A 15,658-nucleotide genomic window follows, 5' to 3' on the forward strand; every position below is an offset into this window, starting at 1 on the left:
TGGATTTGGATCAGAGAATTGGAAAGGAATGGCATTTAGGGGCTAGGCCCCCACCCTACTGGCTCCGAGGGTGGGAAGGAGAGATGGTAAGAGTGCCTGAGACTTGTGTTTCTAGATGGGTAGCTGCCCAGGTCATCAGCAACAGCGTCCATAGGTCATTCCTCACACCCTAGTCCTGCCACCTTCTGGGATGTGCAAGGTGTCTGCTAGGCAAGGGACTCAGCCCAGGACACTATGTCTGTCTGGTGCTGAAGCAAGGATTAGGATAAAAACTGAAGTCCTTGTCTAGCTCTCCAGCCTCCCTGCCAGCCCCTCTCCCTCCCCCCCACTACCCTCCAGACAAAGGGGCCTTTCTCTGACCTTCCAACACAGCCTTGGGGACTTTGCACCTGCTATTCTTCTGCTTGAAACACTCTTCCTCCTGAGTCTCCCATGGCTGGCTGCTTCTCATCATTCAGGTCTCAGTGCAAATGCCACCTCCTCGGAGAGGCCCTCCCTGGCTGCACTCAGGGCCAGCGGCCTTCACATCACCTTTTGTCACCAGCCGCTGATTTTTCCTCCCAAATCTTCTCACACTGTGTAACTATCTCATTACCATCTTTGTTTGCCTGTTCACGGTTAGTCCCCTGCAGCTCAGACTGCGGGCCCCAGGAGGGCAGGGACCTTGTCTGATCTGCTCAGGGTATTTCCCTAGCCCCATGCCTGGCATGCACTAGGTGCTCAACACATTCTGAATGAATGAATGAATAAGTGGGTGAGTGAATGTGAACAAGTGAATATGCAGCTTTGGACGATGCTTGTTAAACGCCAGGTCCTAACATACCTGATCTTGGCTTTCCGAAAGGCCAGCTCCTCTTCATTACCAAAGTCCAGGGACACATCCTCAGTATCGTCCACCAGGGCCTGGGGGACACCAAACACGGGTGGCAGGCGGTGCGCATCCCCACCCCCACCCCCTCTGCTGGCAGGGCCCCTCCCCCGCGGCTGCAGTCCGAGGCCTCCCGGTCATTTGGTGTGCGGCCCAGGCCCCAGCACGAGCATCCTTCCTCCTCTCCCTCCCCTCCTCCTGCTCCAAACCGCCCCCCCCACCCCGCCCGGAGCTCCCGCAGGCTCCTCCCGTCCTCTCCCCCATCCTCCTGCCCCCAGCATCCCCGTGGCCCTACCTGCTTCATCCTCCCCAGATAGCACCTGGAGCCCACAGCCCAAGCTCCGGCTCCGGCTCCGCCTCTAGCCGCTGCGCCGGGACGCCGGGGGGGATGGGGAGCGGCGGGGTCCGAGCTGGCGCCCCGCCGTGCAGGTCTAGGTGGGGGCGGGGCGCGCGGGACCCAGAGCGCAGCCGCGGGCTGGGGAGGTGGGCTCGGCCGCCCGTGTGGGGGCGGGGCTTGGGAGGGTCCCGGGCCGAGGGCTCGCTGGGGACCTTGGCGAGAGCTGCCGCCCAGAGTGGAGGGCTGGAGGGCGAAGCCGCAGCGGCAGCACGGAAGGGACGATTCGGGCTCGGAGGCGCTCTCGGGGCCTGGGAACACAGATTGGGGAGGAACGGGGGTGGGGTGGGACAGTGAATGAGTTGGATGTCCCATAGTTGTCCGATGGCTGAGCGAACGAATGAATGAATGTCAAGTGTTGGGCAGCCTCATTTAGGGTTGGGAGAAAGCCAGTGTTTCCCAAAAGTCTCTGATCCCAAGAATTCCCCCGGGCCCTTCCTAAAAGCAGATTCCCAGCCCCAGCCCTGGAGATTGGGAAGGCCTGGAGTGCAGGCCGTGGAATCTGCCTTTTAACAGGTGAATCTGCTGACCGCAGTGAGATTTTCCCTCCTCCGCGCGCCAGACTTGGTAGTGATTCTGGATGGTAAGACCTCCCCAGGTCTCTCTCAGGAAACCAGGCTTGACACCCGCAAGTCTTGTTTGGCCCAGGACAAGGTCGCTCCCCTCCTTTCTGCCCTCTCCCACTCCTGACCCCCCAGCCAGGAGCAGAGGGCTGAGAGTCTAGATGCCAGGGCCCCTAGTCCTGCCTTTGCCCTCCTGTCACGGGCAGGAGGGGTCTGTCCCCCATCCCCTGGTGACCTGGAAAAAGGCCGCAGGTCCACAAGCTCCTGACACCAACTCATTCACTGCTGGCCCCCTGAAGGGATGAGCGGCCTGGGGTGTGCCCAGGGGTTGGAGTAGGAAACAGAGCTGCCTGGAGCTGCTTAAGCTCTGATCCCTGGGTGAGCACCCCCTCCCTTCCCCCAGTCGACCCCGCAAAGAGCCTAGCAGGTGTGTGTGCAGGGAGGGTGCTTTCTGCAGGGGACAGAATGCCATCTTGAGGGGTCAGCTGGTCTGGGCCTGCCTGCGAAGCATCACTCTAACCAGCTCCGAGGTGATGCTGATGTTGCAGGCCTCTGAGCCTCCCCTTGAACCATTAAGGATCTACACTAGCAAACCCCAGGTTTCTAGAAAGGCCTATTGTCTCTTCCAGCCCAAAGCTGGCTCCAGGCACAGGCGAGTGTCGCACTAAAAGGCTGGGGGACCCTAAGCTTCCCCTACCCCGCTAGTCCCCAGCTGCCTAGGATGCTCAGGAGACGGCAGGTGGAGGTGAGAAGCCGTTGCAAAACATTTAGGGGCTTTTCCTCTAACCCGGAGAATCACCAGCTGTTGCTAGCTGTTAAATTGGGGCTCAGAGAGTCCCCAGGGGGTGAGAAGGCAGGAAAACCCCCTTGGAAACCCCATTTGGGGACAAACTGTCATTCTTGGCCATCAGGTTGGGGGTGTCTCGAGAATTAGCCATGGCCCTACCATGCGGAAGTCACCCCACAAACACAAGGTCATGCCACTCTCCTCCTTCCTGACCACATCGGGGCATGGGCTGAGGATGCAGATGCCAGGGCCAGACCTGGGGCCTAGGCATTCCCTCCCCAGGAGACTGCACTCTCCCTGGACACACACCCCGTTGGCCCTCTGCAGAGTCAGCCAGTAGAATTTGGGGGATGGGCAGAGAACTGGCTTTGAAATCAGCTGCTGGTTAAAAGGTAGATTCCAGGGCCCCACTCCAGGCCTAATGAATCACCAAAGCCAGGGCCTGGGAATCTGCATTTAACATGTGCTCTGGGGAATTCCTGAGAGCAGAGACTTTGGGGAAACACTGACTTTGTCCCCTCACACTGCTACCACTGAATATGGCCGCTGGGATCCTGACGCTAGTCACCTTCTGCTGGTCCTGGCTCAGGAGGAGATTGGGGAGCAGAGTTTCGAAGAGCAGGCCCATCTCTGATCCCTGGTCCCGGGGCCAGAACGAACCTCAGGGAAAGGGGGCTCCCGGCTCAGGCAGCCAACGGCCTCTGGATGGCCCTTGGAGGTCAACATGCAGAGTTGGGCAGGCCCAGATGGGAACATGCTCCACCACTTCCTGTCTGGATGGCCTCTCCAGCCTCAGTCTCCACATCTGTACAACGGGGCCACAGCTCCCCTCTCCCCCATCATCAGGAAGGATGCAAGACCTGGAGAAAACACATGGAAAACGCCCTCCCCAGAGCTGGGGGCTCGGGAGACAGCAGCTCTCGTGACGGGGACTTCGGTCATCGGCAGAGGGGCCTGGGGTCTGAGGAAAGCCTGTGGCCGGGCAGCGCACAGAACACGAGGCCCGTATCTGAGTCACTCCTTCCCCCAAGAAGCGTCTGTCTTAATGGGGGAACAGAAACTTTGTATCCAGCTTGGCCATTTCCCAAACACCTCCTGTGGGCCCAACTCTGTGTCCCCAGGACAAGTGACAGGTGGGACAGAGGACCCAGTGTGGCCCTTTCCCCGACATGGGACCCCAGGAGCCCTGGTGCAGAAAGCAGTGGCTTGGGTGGGAATGGACATGGATGAAGGCTGGAGTTGGGAGCACAACCAGGGAGGGTGGGGACAGGGTGGGGGCCGGCCTGGCTGGACTTTGGCCATCCTTATCCTGCGGGAGAACGACAGCTGAGACAGGGGGTGGGCGGGCTCCAGATCTGGGGCTGGAAGAGGCCCTGAGCTGCACTGTCCCCGCCATGTCCGTCAGGGCAAACACTGAGGTCTCCGGGCCTGTCTGCCCCAGGCCTGCAGCTGTTCTTCACCCTCAGCCCTGCACCCCTGTGGGCGGCACTCCCTAAGATCCTGCCGCCCCTAAGATCTGCCCACCTGGCACCTGGCAATGGCCCTGTCTTTCCTCCACAAGCAGGGCTGAGGATCTCACAAGCAAAAATAAGGGAGCCCAGTGAAATGGAACTTGAGGGAAACAACAAATCATTTCTTTTTCTTTTTTTTTTTAAAGATTCTATTTATTTATTTGAGAGAGAGAGAATGAGAGAGAGCACATGAGAGGGGGGAGGGTCAGAGGGAGAAGCAGACTCCCTGCTGAGCAGGGAGCCCGATGCGGGACTTGATCCAGGGACTCCAGGATCATGACCAGCCGAAGGCAGTCGCTTAACCAACTGAGCCACCCAGGCGCCCCAACAAATCATTTCTTAGTGTAAGTATATCCCATGCACTATTTGGGACATACTTATGTTAAAAATTTATCAGTCACTAACCTCAAATTCAAATTTACCCGGGGTCCTGTATTTCATCTGGCAACCCTATGCCTCCAGGCCAAGGTGCACCCAGGCTCACGGGGCCCCCCGTCCTCCTTGTTGAGGGCAGGTGGTGCCAGGGGTGAGGGTAGGACCCTGTGTCTAGACTCAGCACTGAGTAGGTGAGTGGGCAAGTGAGTAAGTGAAGGACCGTGGGAGTGTGAAGGGCAGCGAATCTCTCCCCATCTCACGGAGGTCCAGATGCAGCTGACTCTGGGTAGAAATCCAGGGCTCACCCGGGGCACCACCTGCCCCCAACAAGGAGGACAGGGGAGGGAGTCCCCTGGGACAGCCCACAGGAGGGACCCACCTTCCTCCCTCTGCCCCGTGCTCTGCCTTCCTGGGCGCACTGCCCTGGCTGTCAGCATGGAGGACAGAGGCCAGGTCAGGTGGGAGGAGCCCTGTGAAGTGGGCGGAGCATCTGTGGGAGGCAGGAAGGTGAGAGGCACAGGGACAGGGGCCCAGGCGCCAGGGTGGGAGCTTTGGGCCCCGTGAGCCTGGGTGCACACCTGGCCTGGAGGCATAGGGTTGCCAGATGAAATACAGGACCCCAGGTAAATTTGAATTTGAGGTTAGCGACTGATAAATTTTTAGCATAAGTATGTCCCAAATAGTGCATGGGATATACTTACACAAAGAAATGATTTGTTGTTTCCCTCAAGTTCCATTTCACTGGGCTCCCTTATTTTTGCTTGTGAGATCCTCAGCCCTGCTTGAGGAGGAATGGCAGGGCCACTGCCAGGTGCCAGGTGGGCAGATCTTAGGGGCGACAGGATCTTAGGGAGTGCCACCCGCGGGAGTAATGTGTTGATCTGTGTCTAGTGCCTGGCATGGAGATCTGTGTGCTGGCTGTCCTTCCTGAAGCTGCCACTCCTTGTCCCCTCTGCACATTCTCTCCTTGCTGAGTCCTTCTTCTCTGAAGTCTTGGGAAGCTTCCATCTACGCCCGAAGCTTGCTTCCTACTCCGGTCGGCCCTTGTCTGGTAGGGGAAGCCTTTGCTTAAGCCAGCCGGGTGCTCCCCCGAGAGGGGACATTCCAGACCATGGGGCAAAAGGGACAGCCAAGCTTTGGTGTGACTGACTGGCCTCCCAAGGAACCTGCCACCTGGCCAGGCCATGGAGGAGTCGGCACACGGGCCAGAGAAAGCCTCTTGTCACTCAAGGGCTGGGACAAGGACGGAGATGGCGGGTCCACAACAAGGCTGGGCCTTCTCGTCCAGAAGCTGGGCGAGTGGGCAGTGGCTCTTATCCATCTCACAGCTCTAGCTTCCTCTTGGAGCAGCAGGAACTTGCAAGTCCCTCCCCCCCGGTCCAGTGCTGGAGACATCATAATGCTGGTCTCACCGCACCAGCAGCTGTAGGCCCAGTTGCATTGCCCCCCACTAGAAAAGATGGCTTCCACCCCTATGCCCCCATCAGGCCCTGTTTGGAGGGGACCTGCAGACCTTTTCTACCTCACCTTCTGTCACTCATCATGTTCTGATAACACTGGCCAGACTCTAAGATTTCCAGAAACTCCCAATCGTCTTCCTACCTCAGGACCTTTGCATCTGCTGTTTTCTCTGCCAGGACTTTTTAGGATTGAAAATATGAGGTCTCTCTCTTGTCCTCTTCCTAGCACTTTCCATGGTTTTGAATTGTCTTGTTTATTAGTTGAACAATCTTTCTCCTCCCCACCCCCCACTAGTATTATCTCCATAAAAGCAGGCTCCCCTTCTGTCCACCTAGCCAGGGCACACTGTGGCTATTTGAGAAGTTTCTGGTTTAAAGTCAGTGAATGAAGAGTGCACAACTTTGGGAACTGTGCCAGGCTGCAAATCTCTGCCCATTGTGTGGATGAGGGCTTTGGAATGAAGGTGAACAGTGACCTGGATCCCCACCTGGAGGGTGGGTCTGGATCTAGGTTTTCACACACACACACACACACACACACACAGGCGGCCCAGGTCCCATCTGGGAAGCATTGGACCCACTAGCCCAGGTCCAGCCTGGCCATGCAGAGGACGAGCACAGACACCCGACCGTGGGCGGTGGCCAATCTTGTGCCAGCAGTCAGGGAGCGCTACTTACGGGAAATGCTCTGCTGAGGAGAAAGGGTGGTGTGTTGTTTGGCCCAGCGTACTGGCCCGGGTCCAGACGGGTCAGGAAGCCTGCGCCTCTGCATCAGCCCGCACTCAGTTCCTCCCAGGAGAAGCAATTGCCTGGGGAGACCAAGAGAGCTCCCTAAGAAAAGGCCAAGGGGCACCCATCCGTCCCCTCCTCCCCCTTTATAAAAAGAAAAAAAGAAAAAAAAGGAAAAAGCAGTTTGGAAAGTATTTTAATGCCTCCCAAGAGGCAGCCAAGTGCGTTGGCTAAGAGCACAGACTTGGCAGTCAGCTCGCTTGGATGTGAAGCCCAGGGCCACGGCTGATCGGCTGGGGCATCTTTAGCAAGTCACCTAGCCTCTCGGCCTCGTTTGTCCTCTGTATGAATGAGGTAGGGTCATCATGGCACCCACTTCTGAGCACGGGTGGGGCGGAGTCAAAGACTTACTATTTTGCCACGTGGTCAGAACATTGCTGGTGCACGGTGTTTGCTAAGTAAGCTATGTCCACCCCAGGAGGGAAGCAAGGTACATGAGCTGGTACCCATTTTATGCACATGGAGACTGAGGCTTGGCGAGGGTTTTTGAAGCAGGTGTGCACAGCTCACCTCAGTAGAACCTCAGGTGTCCTGCGCCCCGCTCGCAGCTCTTCTCCCCACATGAGGCTGGGGGTGGGGCGGTACAGTCCCTGCCAAGCTCTTGATGGGGTTGCCAAGCGGGGCCAGATCTGGTCCCCAGACCTGTTTGAGTAGGATCTGAGTAGATTCAAAGGACAAATAAGAATGGAGTCAGTTGCCAATATTTAAAAAGCAGATGTCACAATTTGTTTCTTTGGAAATGCACATTTCTGGGTTTATTTGGTTTTTCTTTTTAAAGATTTCATTTTTAAGTAATCTTCACACCCAACATGGGACTCACACTCACAACCCCGAGATCAAGAGTTGCATGCTCTCCTGACGGAACCAGCAGGGCACCCCTCTGGTTTCTCTTGAGGAACTGGAAACTGAGGCAACACGGAGCCTATGTCCCCCATGGCAGGAGCTGAGCAGGGACTGACCCCCTATAGATGGGGTTCACCCTACCCAGCCACGCGTTTGCTCATTTATGCTCTCTGTCTGCCCCTGGTAAGTTCGTGATTTCTCTTTAAAATCCCACTGTTTTAGGCGGCATTGCCCAGAAGCAGGCCTGACCCTGGACAAGGGCCCGTGAGAACACCAGATATCAGGCAGTGTCCCGAGGGAGGGAGGCTCTGCAGGCATGTGTTACTAGGCGAAATCCCACGGAACGTGTATCAGCTTCCTGGGGCTGCCCTAATAAGATACCACACATTGAGTAGCTTAGACAACTTAGACAATTTTTTCTTTTTCCTTACAGTCTTGGAGGCCAGAGGTCCAAGATCACGGTTTTGGCAGGTCTGTGTCCACTCCAAAGGCACTAGGGAAAGATCTGTTCCGGGCCCCTCCCCCAGCTTCTGACAGTTTTTTGGCAACGTAGCTCCAACCTTCACATGGCATTTCCACGTGCATGTCTGCATCCAAATTTCCCCTTTTTATAAGGACTCCAGTCATGTTGGATTGAAGGCCCACCCTATTCCAGTAGGACCTCATCATAACTAATTACACTGGCCATGACCTTATTTCCAAGTAAAATCACATTCTGAAGCCCTGGGGGTTAGGACTTCAATGTATGAACTTGGGGCACCGGGAGGGGACACAATTCAGCCCGTAACAGAGGGTTAACTGTGGCTCACCCAGAAAGTCCACCCTGATGAGCGAGCAGGAGTATTTCTACTCCCCCACCCATCAGCCACTGGTTAAGGGCTGCTGCGAGCTGGGACAGGAACTGCCAGGACCCTTGTGGCTCTGGGCACACACCAGCAAAGTGGGTTCCGGCAGAGTGGGGGTGGTACGTTTGGAAGAGAAAGTTCACGGGGGGGCCTGGCAGGCGTGGAGGTGGGAAAGGGATCCGAGGGATGTGGACCCCGCGGCCCACCATCCATTGAATGCATGGAAGGCATAACCCTTACCCCACATTGGCCACCCACTAGCCAGGCTCGGAATGACCCTAAATGAGTCATTGGCAGCTGAGTGCCTTCCTTTTTCCACACACTAGTCACATTCACTGGCCCTGGTGCTGCCAGGGACAGAAGTGGATCGTACTCACCCACCCCCGTCCAGGTGTCCCCCTGCGTGCCTGTCACTCAAGGACGGTCGGCAGGTGGTGGTGTGCAGAGCCCTCACACTTGTCAGCCTCATTGTGAGAAACATGACCCCCAGCTCTAAAAGCTCTCCTTTGCAGGTACTCAGGGCATCCAAACCCAGCTGGTGAAAATAAGCAACTCTATGTAGGAGGGGAGTCAGAAATGAGGGTAAGTGGGAGGAACTGAGTGTTCTAGTGGTGAATCTGACTCAGCACCACACCTGCAGTCAGGGAGGGATGGTGGCTCCAGGCACCACACTCGAGGGTGCCAAAATCTGCACCCCCACCCCAGCCACCTTGGCACGTAAGTGCTCTGTGCAGTATGCACAGGTCCCCGGCAGCCTTGCTGTGGGCACCTGCTAAGGAGCACAACTCAAAGAGGGAGGGATGAATCCACGAGGTGAGTTCACGTCCCTGAGGTTCCATCTCCTGGACCCTAAGATGGGAACGAGGACCATCCTTCCTCATGTAAAGTGCTTCGCACAACGCCTGGCACGTGGCAAACCCTTGATAAATGAGTATCCGAAGTTATTGCCCACTGTGCACACTTAGGGGTCTTGGCAATCACTGGGGAGGAGAACCATGGACAGGGCTGGACTACAGGCAGGTCTGGGCACAGTGAGATTTGAGGCATTAACTGAACCATGTCCGCACTTGGATTCCATCCGGAGAAACCAAGCTTCTTTGGGCTCAGGATTCAATGCAACTTTCCTCGCAGTCAGCTGTGAATGCCAAGTGACTGCCACTTACCGAGAACAATCAGCCGCAGCTTCTGCCTCCAAGAGCCCGGAACGAGATGACAGGCCCACCCCAGGGCCGGCTGCACATTGTCAAGCTACCCTGAAGACTCAGTCTTCACTTCTCAGCCCGCCTTGGTCTTCACACCTCCAGGACACGACATTCGTAATTCATAATTTTAGCTCAATTCACTTTTGGGAAAACTCAGCCAGTAGTAGAGACCTTGAGAAAGGCCTCCCCCTGAACTTGACTGGTCCAGGCATGGCCACTTCTGCCTGAGGGGCTGTTTGCCCCCAGCACCATGGGGAAGCCCTCACCCAGCTGCACCCAGGCGACTTCTCTCGGGATCTCCAGAATCACCAAATGCCCTTCTGCAGTGACGAAGTCCAGTTGTGGGACTCATTTTTCAGATGGGAAGCTGAGGCCCAGAGAAGGGAGGGGCCCGAGGCCACATGGCCGCTGGGGGAGACGGAGCCAGGCGCTCCCCAGCTCATTCTCTCCCCTGCGCCCTTACGCCGCCACTCCCTGAAATCCATCTCCTTGTCGGGATCAGGTTTTTGACAAACAGTAACCAGATCCCGTTGGACTCTGCTTCACGCTCTCCAAAGGCTTCCCCTTATCCGCACAATCTTATCTCAGCTCTTAAACCTGCACAATGGACCCTGGAAACTCCCCCCTCGGGCCCTCCCAGGCTGCAGCTGCCCTGCACTCTTGCTGTTCTGGGAGTGCACCCAGCTCACTCCTGCCTTGGGGAGTTTGCCCCTGCTATCTCCTTTGCCTGGTGTGCCCTCCACGTGCTCTGGCACACTTGTCACGCGGCCCTTCCGTGTAATCTTGCAGGCCGAGGTTCAAATGGCCCTTCTGCAGTAGCCACAGTCTGGGTCCCGCCAGGACCTCTCTGCTCTCATGGCTCCCACGCCTGCAAGCGCCTTCCGTTCTCTGCCAGGGAGCTCCCTCTGTCCTCGAGAAGCTGCTAGGCCCAAAAGGGAAGGGGGAGAGTCTCCACCAATGACTTTCAGGAGTTGGTGTCTCAGTGCCCCATGCCCTCACCCCCCAGATGGGTGGCTACCTCTGAAGGCCCCCCACAGGACTGAGCCCCAGTTGCCCACAGGGGTGATCTGCTCCAGAGTACTCCCCCAAACAGGCCCCTTCTGTCCCCTGGCCTCACCTTCCTGTCCCCCAGCAGCACTTCCTGCAATCTCTAGAGTTGGCCTCAGGATGATTTACGCCAGAACACATCCCCAGAGACCTTCTCTACACCCCCCATACCTGTAGGAGGTTGAACTGTCACCCCAGAAAAGATGCGTCCACACCCTAACCCCTGAACCTAAGAATGTGACCTTATTTGGAAAATAACATTTTGTGGTTGTAATTAAGGGACTAAAGATGAGATCCCCCTGGATGACATGGGTGAGCCCTACATCCAGGGACTGGGGTCCTTATATGAAGAGAGGATGCAGGGAGAAGGGAAAAGAGCAGCTGAAGACACGGAGAGACACGGAAGAGAAGGCCACAGGGAGACGGAGGCAGGGGTCGGTGCATCTACCAGCTAAGGAGTGCCACGGATCCGTGGAAGCCCCCGGAAGTGGGGAGAGCAGAGTGGGACAGACTCCCCGCCCAGGGCTGCTACAGGGAACCAGCCAACACCTTGATTTCAGACTCCAGCCTCCAGACTTGCAGAGAATAAATTCGTGTCGTTTTAAGCCCCGCAGCTTGTGGCAATTTGTTACGACAGCCCGAGGGAGTAAATACAGCTTCTGAGCTGCTGCAGCCCACCTATCGTGACTCCCTGGACCCATCGCTCTATTGAGCAACTTCATAAGCAAGTATCCAGGTGACTTCTTCTTCTGGTCTGGTCCCCCGCTAGAACGGATGTAGGTCCTGACTGCTCTCTTCCCCACCCCGTACCTCCAGCCCTAGGATGGCACCTGACTCGTGGCAGGCCCTCTATAGACAGCGGGTGAATGAATGAATGCATGACCCATGAACCCCCGTCCAGAGCTCCTTCTCCACCCCGCCTCGCCTCCTACCTGATCGAGATGAAAATTAAAAAAAAAAGCTCTCCCCCACTGAACTCGGCACAGACCCCGAAGCTCTAAACCCTGGCTGTGCATTAGAATCCTCTGGAGACTTTTTCACAAGACCTGAGCCCCGCCCCGCCCCGGAGACTCTGAACGAACTGGTCCGACGTGGGACTCAGGCTGCGGCGTTTTTCCGAAAGTTCCTCCAGAGGATGCCAACACGTGGCCAGGGTTGGGAAGCCCTGGTTTGGGGGGAGGGCGAGGGGGCAAGACAGGGTCAGAGTTCTAGAGTAACCAACCATCCCCATTTGCCCAGGCTGAGGGGGGTCCCGGGATGCAGGACTTGCAACTGCTAAACCCAGGACCACCCCAGCAACACAGGATGAGTCGGACCCCCAAGCATGCCCCAAGCCACCACCCCAAGCCACACGCCCGCCTTGGCCACTCTTAGAGGAAGGGATCCCCGCTGCCTACAGGAGAGGCCCTGGGGTGCCTGCTCCAAACACTTGCTCAGAACAGGGGGGCAAGGCTGCGAGTTGGGGGCCCAGGGTCCAGGCAGCCAGTGCTGATGAAGGATGAGCAGACTCCGCCCCCTAGGGCAGGCATGATTCTAACAGAAGGATTTTCCCATGTGGTTTGTGAGCACTGCAGACTCATCATGAGAGTCTTTCAGGGTCAGGCTGGGACTGTTTTCTCCTTGGGAGCCCGTCCCGGGCCTGGCGAAGAGCAGGTGCTCGGTACACAGAGGCTGAGTGACTGGGGGTATACCAAACCCTGACAACCATGTCAGCTGGGAGCAGCCAGGCCTTTCCCCACTTCCTCCTGCTGTACACACCCAGCACTTGTTCTAAACGGATACAAAGTCGATGCTTGACACATGCATGTTGACGGACAGGAGGAAAATACTGACCGCTTTTCCAGAGGTGCTCCTTCCTCACTCCAGCCTCCTGCCCATTACCCTGCGAGGTTTTGGGGGCCTTCTCCTCATACCACTCGATTTGTGCGTTCGCCCAGCCACACAAGTAAAATTATTCTCTGTTCTCCTGTTAGATGTGGCAAAAACTACCAGCAAACCCCAAGATCTTCTTACACTGGAAGAGAGTTTTTACCTGGCTCATGCTAACGACGAAAGACTGCCTTTCTTGGCCTCCCCAGCAGTTAGTGTGGTCATGTGACCACGCTAGTAGGAGTCAATCGTGCCACGTCTGGATTCTGTCTTTCCCTCTGGTGGAATACAGTCATGATGACAGGACCTGGAGCAGCCACTTTGGATCATGAGGTAGAAGCCATGAGCAAAGATGAGAAAGCCAGACAAGAGAGGGCGCCTGGTTTCCGTCCCACGGAGCCACATTGCTTATTCTGAATGGCTGACATGTATACTATTTTTTTTTAAGATTTTATTTATTTATTTGACAGAGAGAGACACAGTGAGAGAGGGAACACAAGCAGGGGGAGTGGGACAGGGAGAAGCAGACTCCCCATGGAGCAGGGAGACCGATGCGGGGCTCGATCCCAGGACCCCGGGATCATGAACTGAGCCGAAGGCAGACGCTTAACGACTGAGCCACCCAGGTGCCCCGATACGTATACTATTACATGAGAGAGAAATACACTTCTACCAGTCTGTTATGGCAGCCATAATTCTGTCTTCTCTCACGCACCACATCATACATAATTGCTAGATGGATATTCAGCCACTGTGGGGGTTATGTTTAGGATGCTTTGACTCAAAATGCTCTGTGACCCAAGTCAAACATACAGGCAGTCATCCAGGCTCCAGGGAAGCAGAAACTGGGCACGATCAGAGATTCTGGGGACTGCCATGTGGGGAGAGGGACGTTCAGGATTAAGATGCTAACCACAGAAAACAGCGGTTTCTGTATGAGTCCTGGTCTAAGAGCCACAAGGGCCAACTCTCCAAAACACAAGGGCTACTTTTTAGCTCTGCCACTTCTCCCAGGGCCCAGAGAGGTGAGGCAAGTTGGCCAAGGTCCCACGGGCAGTGGACTTGAGTCCAGGTGTGTGGAGCCTGTACTTGCCTCAAAATCCACGTTCTCCGGAGTGGGGGCCCACAGGCCTATCTCCAGACCCCAACATTGGTCCTTGTTTCTGTCTTCCTTGTCCCTTGGGGGAGCCCCCGGTTTACTGGGGTGGGGGCAGGAAAGGTCTACAGCTGTGTTGGAGCCCAGAAGCCTGGCTCTTCTGCCTCGGAAGCGCAGCTGGGGCTCTCAGCAGGCTGAGAGGACAGTCACTCGGGCCCAGCGTGAAGTCAGCATCAGCCCTAGCTGGATGCATGCAGGGCTTGGCACGTTCAAGCTGGAAATGTTACTCTTAGCTTCCCCCTCGCCTGGGTTTCTCAACCACGACCCTGTGGACACACTGGGCTAGATCACTGTGTCATGGAAGTCTGCCCTGGGGGCTGTAGGGGCTTCCCAGCACCCCTGGCCTCCACCCACTAGGTTCCAGAAGTGGTGAGACCACCCCGCCACCCAGTTGTGACAAACGACAATGTCTGCAGACATTGCCCAGTGTCCCCTGAGGGGCGCAACACTTGGGCTGAAGACACTGCCCTCATCAGTTCCTGCGTGTCCTTTCCGGATAGGGACACTGTGGCCTGCAGGTCAGGGCTTACTCAGGATTCTGCGGCTCCCCAGGGCTCTCAGGGACAGGGCGGAAGGGGCCGCCCTTCCCTACGCCTTGGTGCACCCCGTGTCCCACTACAGTTCCTGAGTCTCCTTGCCCAGGTGCTCTCACCCTTGCAGTCAAGAGGGAGGGGGTGAATGCCCCAGGGCAGCCCTGAGGCAGGGCAGGGAGGAGGAAACGCCCCAGTCCCTCAGCCTTGCGGTGGGACTGACCCTCAGGTGCTCATCGCCTGTTGGGCTTCCTTTCCTTTCTGGGATCCTTCCTAAAGAAACCATTTCCCCCACATCCCTGTCTCAGGATCCCTTTCTACTACCTTTTGAGGAACCAGACTGTTCTCCAAAGCCTTACAGAATTAAAAAAAAAAAAAGTTTAGGGAAGCATAACATAGCATACACACAAAAAAAGTGCAAAACCAAAAAACGTCAACTTAATGCATTTTCCCAAACTGAGCATTCCCGCATAACCAGCACCGGGATCAAGGAAACAGAACGTTTCCAGCCCTCCTGGCGCTCCCCAGGGGAGCCACGGTCCTGCCTTCAAATAGCCCAGGTTCGTTTTCCTTTCTGGATTTAAAATAGTCTCCGTCCTGGTGGATGGGTCACGGTCCATTCCATAAGCATGACTCCATGCCCCCTTCCAGCATAGAGGAAAACTTCGCAGGTCTGAGCAATGCCTTTGGGTGGCTTCTCAGTCTCTCTCTGTTCATTATAGTGAGAATAGCTGGGCAAGCCCCAAGAAAGACAGGACCTCCTCCCCTCCCAGGGAGTCTTCCTGTTTCCCGTGCCCAGGGCGGCCTCAGGCTGAGGAGCTGCCCGGAGGGAAATCACACTCCCTAGTCAAGAGTAAGGGAGGCCCGTGGGGCCTCCACTACCACCCACTGGGAGTTTTAGGGGATTTCCTGAAGTTGCAGAGCCAGGAGACATCTTCTAGTGTTCTTGGGCTCAGCTTGGCCTCCCACACCTGCACCGGGCCCAAAACCAAAAGCCGGGGCTCTGTCTGGGCTGCTACTTTCCTGGCTGGGATCAGACACAAAACTTCAAGGCCACGGCCGCAGTGTGTGGCTTGAGAGGTGTGGAAGGTGTGTTTGACATCAGAGGTCACCTGGAGAGCTGGATGTCTCAGCATGGCCAAGACAGAGCTGGGTGGGGGTGGGGGTGGGGGTGGGGGTGGGGGTCCTGTAGTTGGGAGCATGTTCTCCAGGAGTGGGGCCTTTTCGGGGCTGTGCCCAGGTAAACTAAGGGCATGACCCTTGTCAGGCTGCAAGGAGGGTGCCCTTGAGCTGCCTTTCAGATGCCTCTGGGCCTCCTAGCCGTTCTCTGCACAGGCTGCTGACCCCCCAGGACCCCAGGCAAGATCTGAGCCTTCTTCCCCCCAACCCCCATTTCCCGGACAACGGGGGGGGGGGGGG

General features: G+C 56.5%; 1 protein-coding gene across 2 annotated transcripts in view; it reads right to left on the reverse strand.

Moving 5' to 3' along the window:
* Positions 1–1,476, reverse strand: part of TVP23A (trans-golgi network vesicle protein 23 homolog A) — a 29,900-nt gene extending 28,424 nt beyond the window's left edge. For both annotated transcript variants that reach the window (XR_004682309.1, XM_035022266.1), the window contains exons 1-2: positions 1,164–1,476; positions 824–903 (exon numbers count right to left, since the gene is read on the reverse strand). Coding sequence is in view for 1 of the 2 variants with exons in the window: in XM_035022266.1 (XP_034878157.1) it covers positions 824–903; positions 1,164–1,172 (89 nt within the window). In the remaining variant the exon portion in view is untranslated. The remainder of the gene's footprint in view (positions 1–823; positions 904–1,163) is intronic.
* Positions 1,477–15,658: the final 14,182 nt, after the last annotated feature.

This window comes from Mirounga leonina, unplaced genomic scaffold (assembly GCF_011800145.1).
Source record: "Mirounga leonina isolate KUSES-001 unplaced genomic scaffold, KU_Mleo_1.0 Mir_175, whole genome shotgun sequence".
NCBI lineage: Eukaryota > Metazoa > Chordata > Mammalia > Carnivora > Phocidae > Mirounga > Mirounga leonina.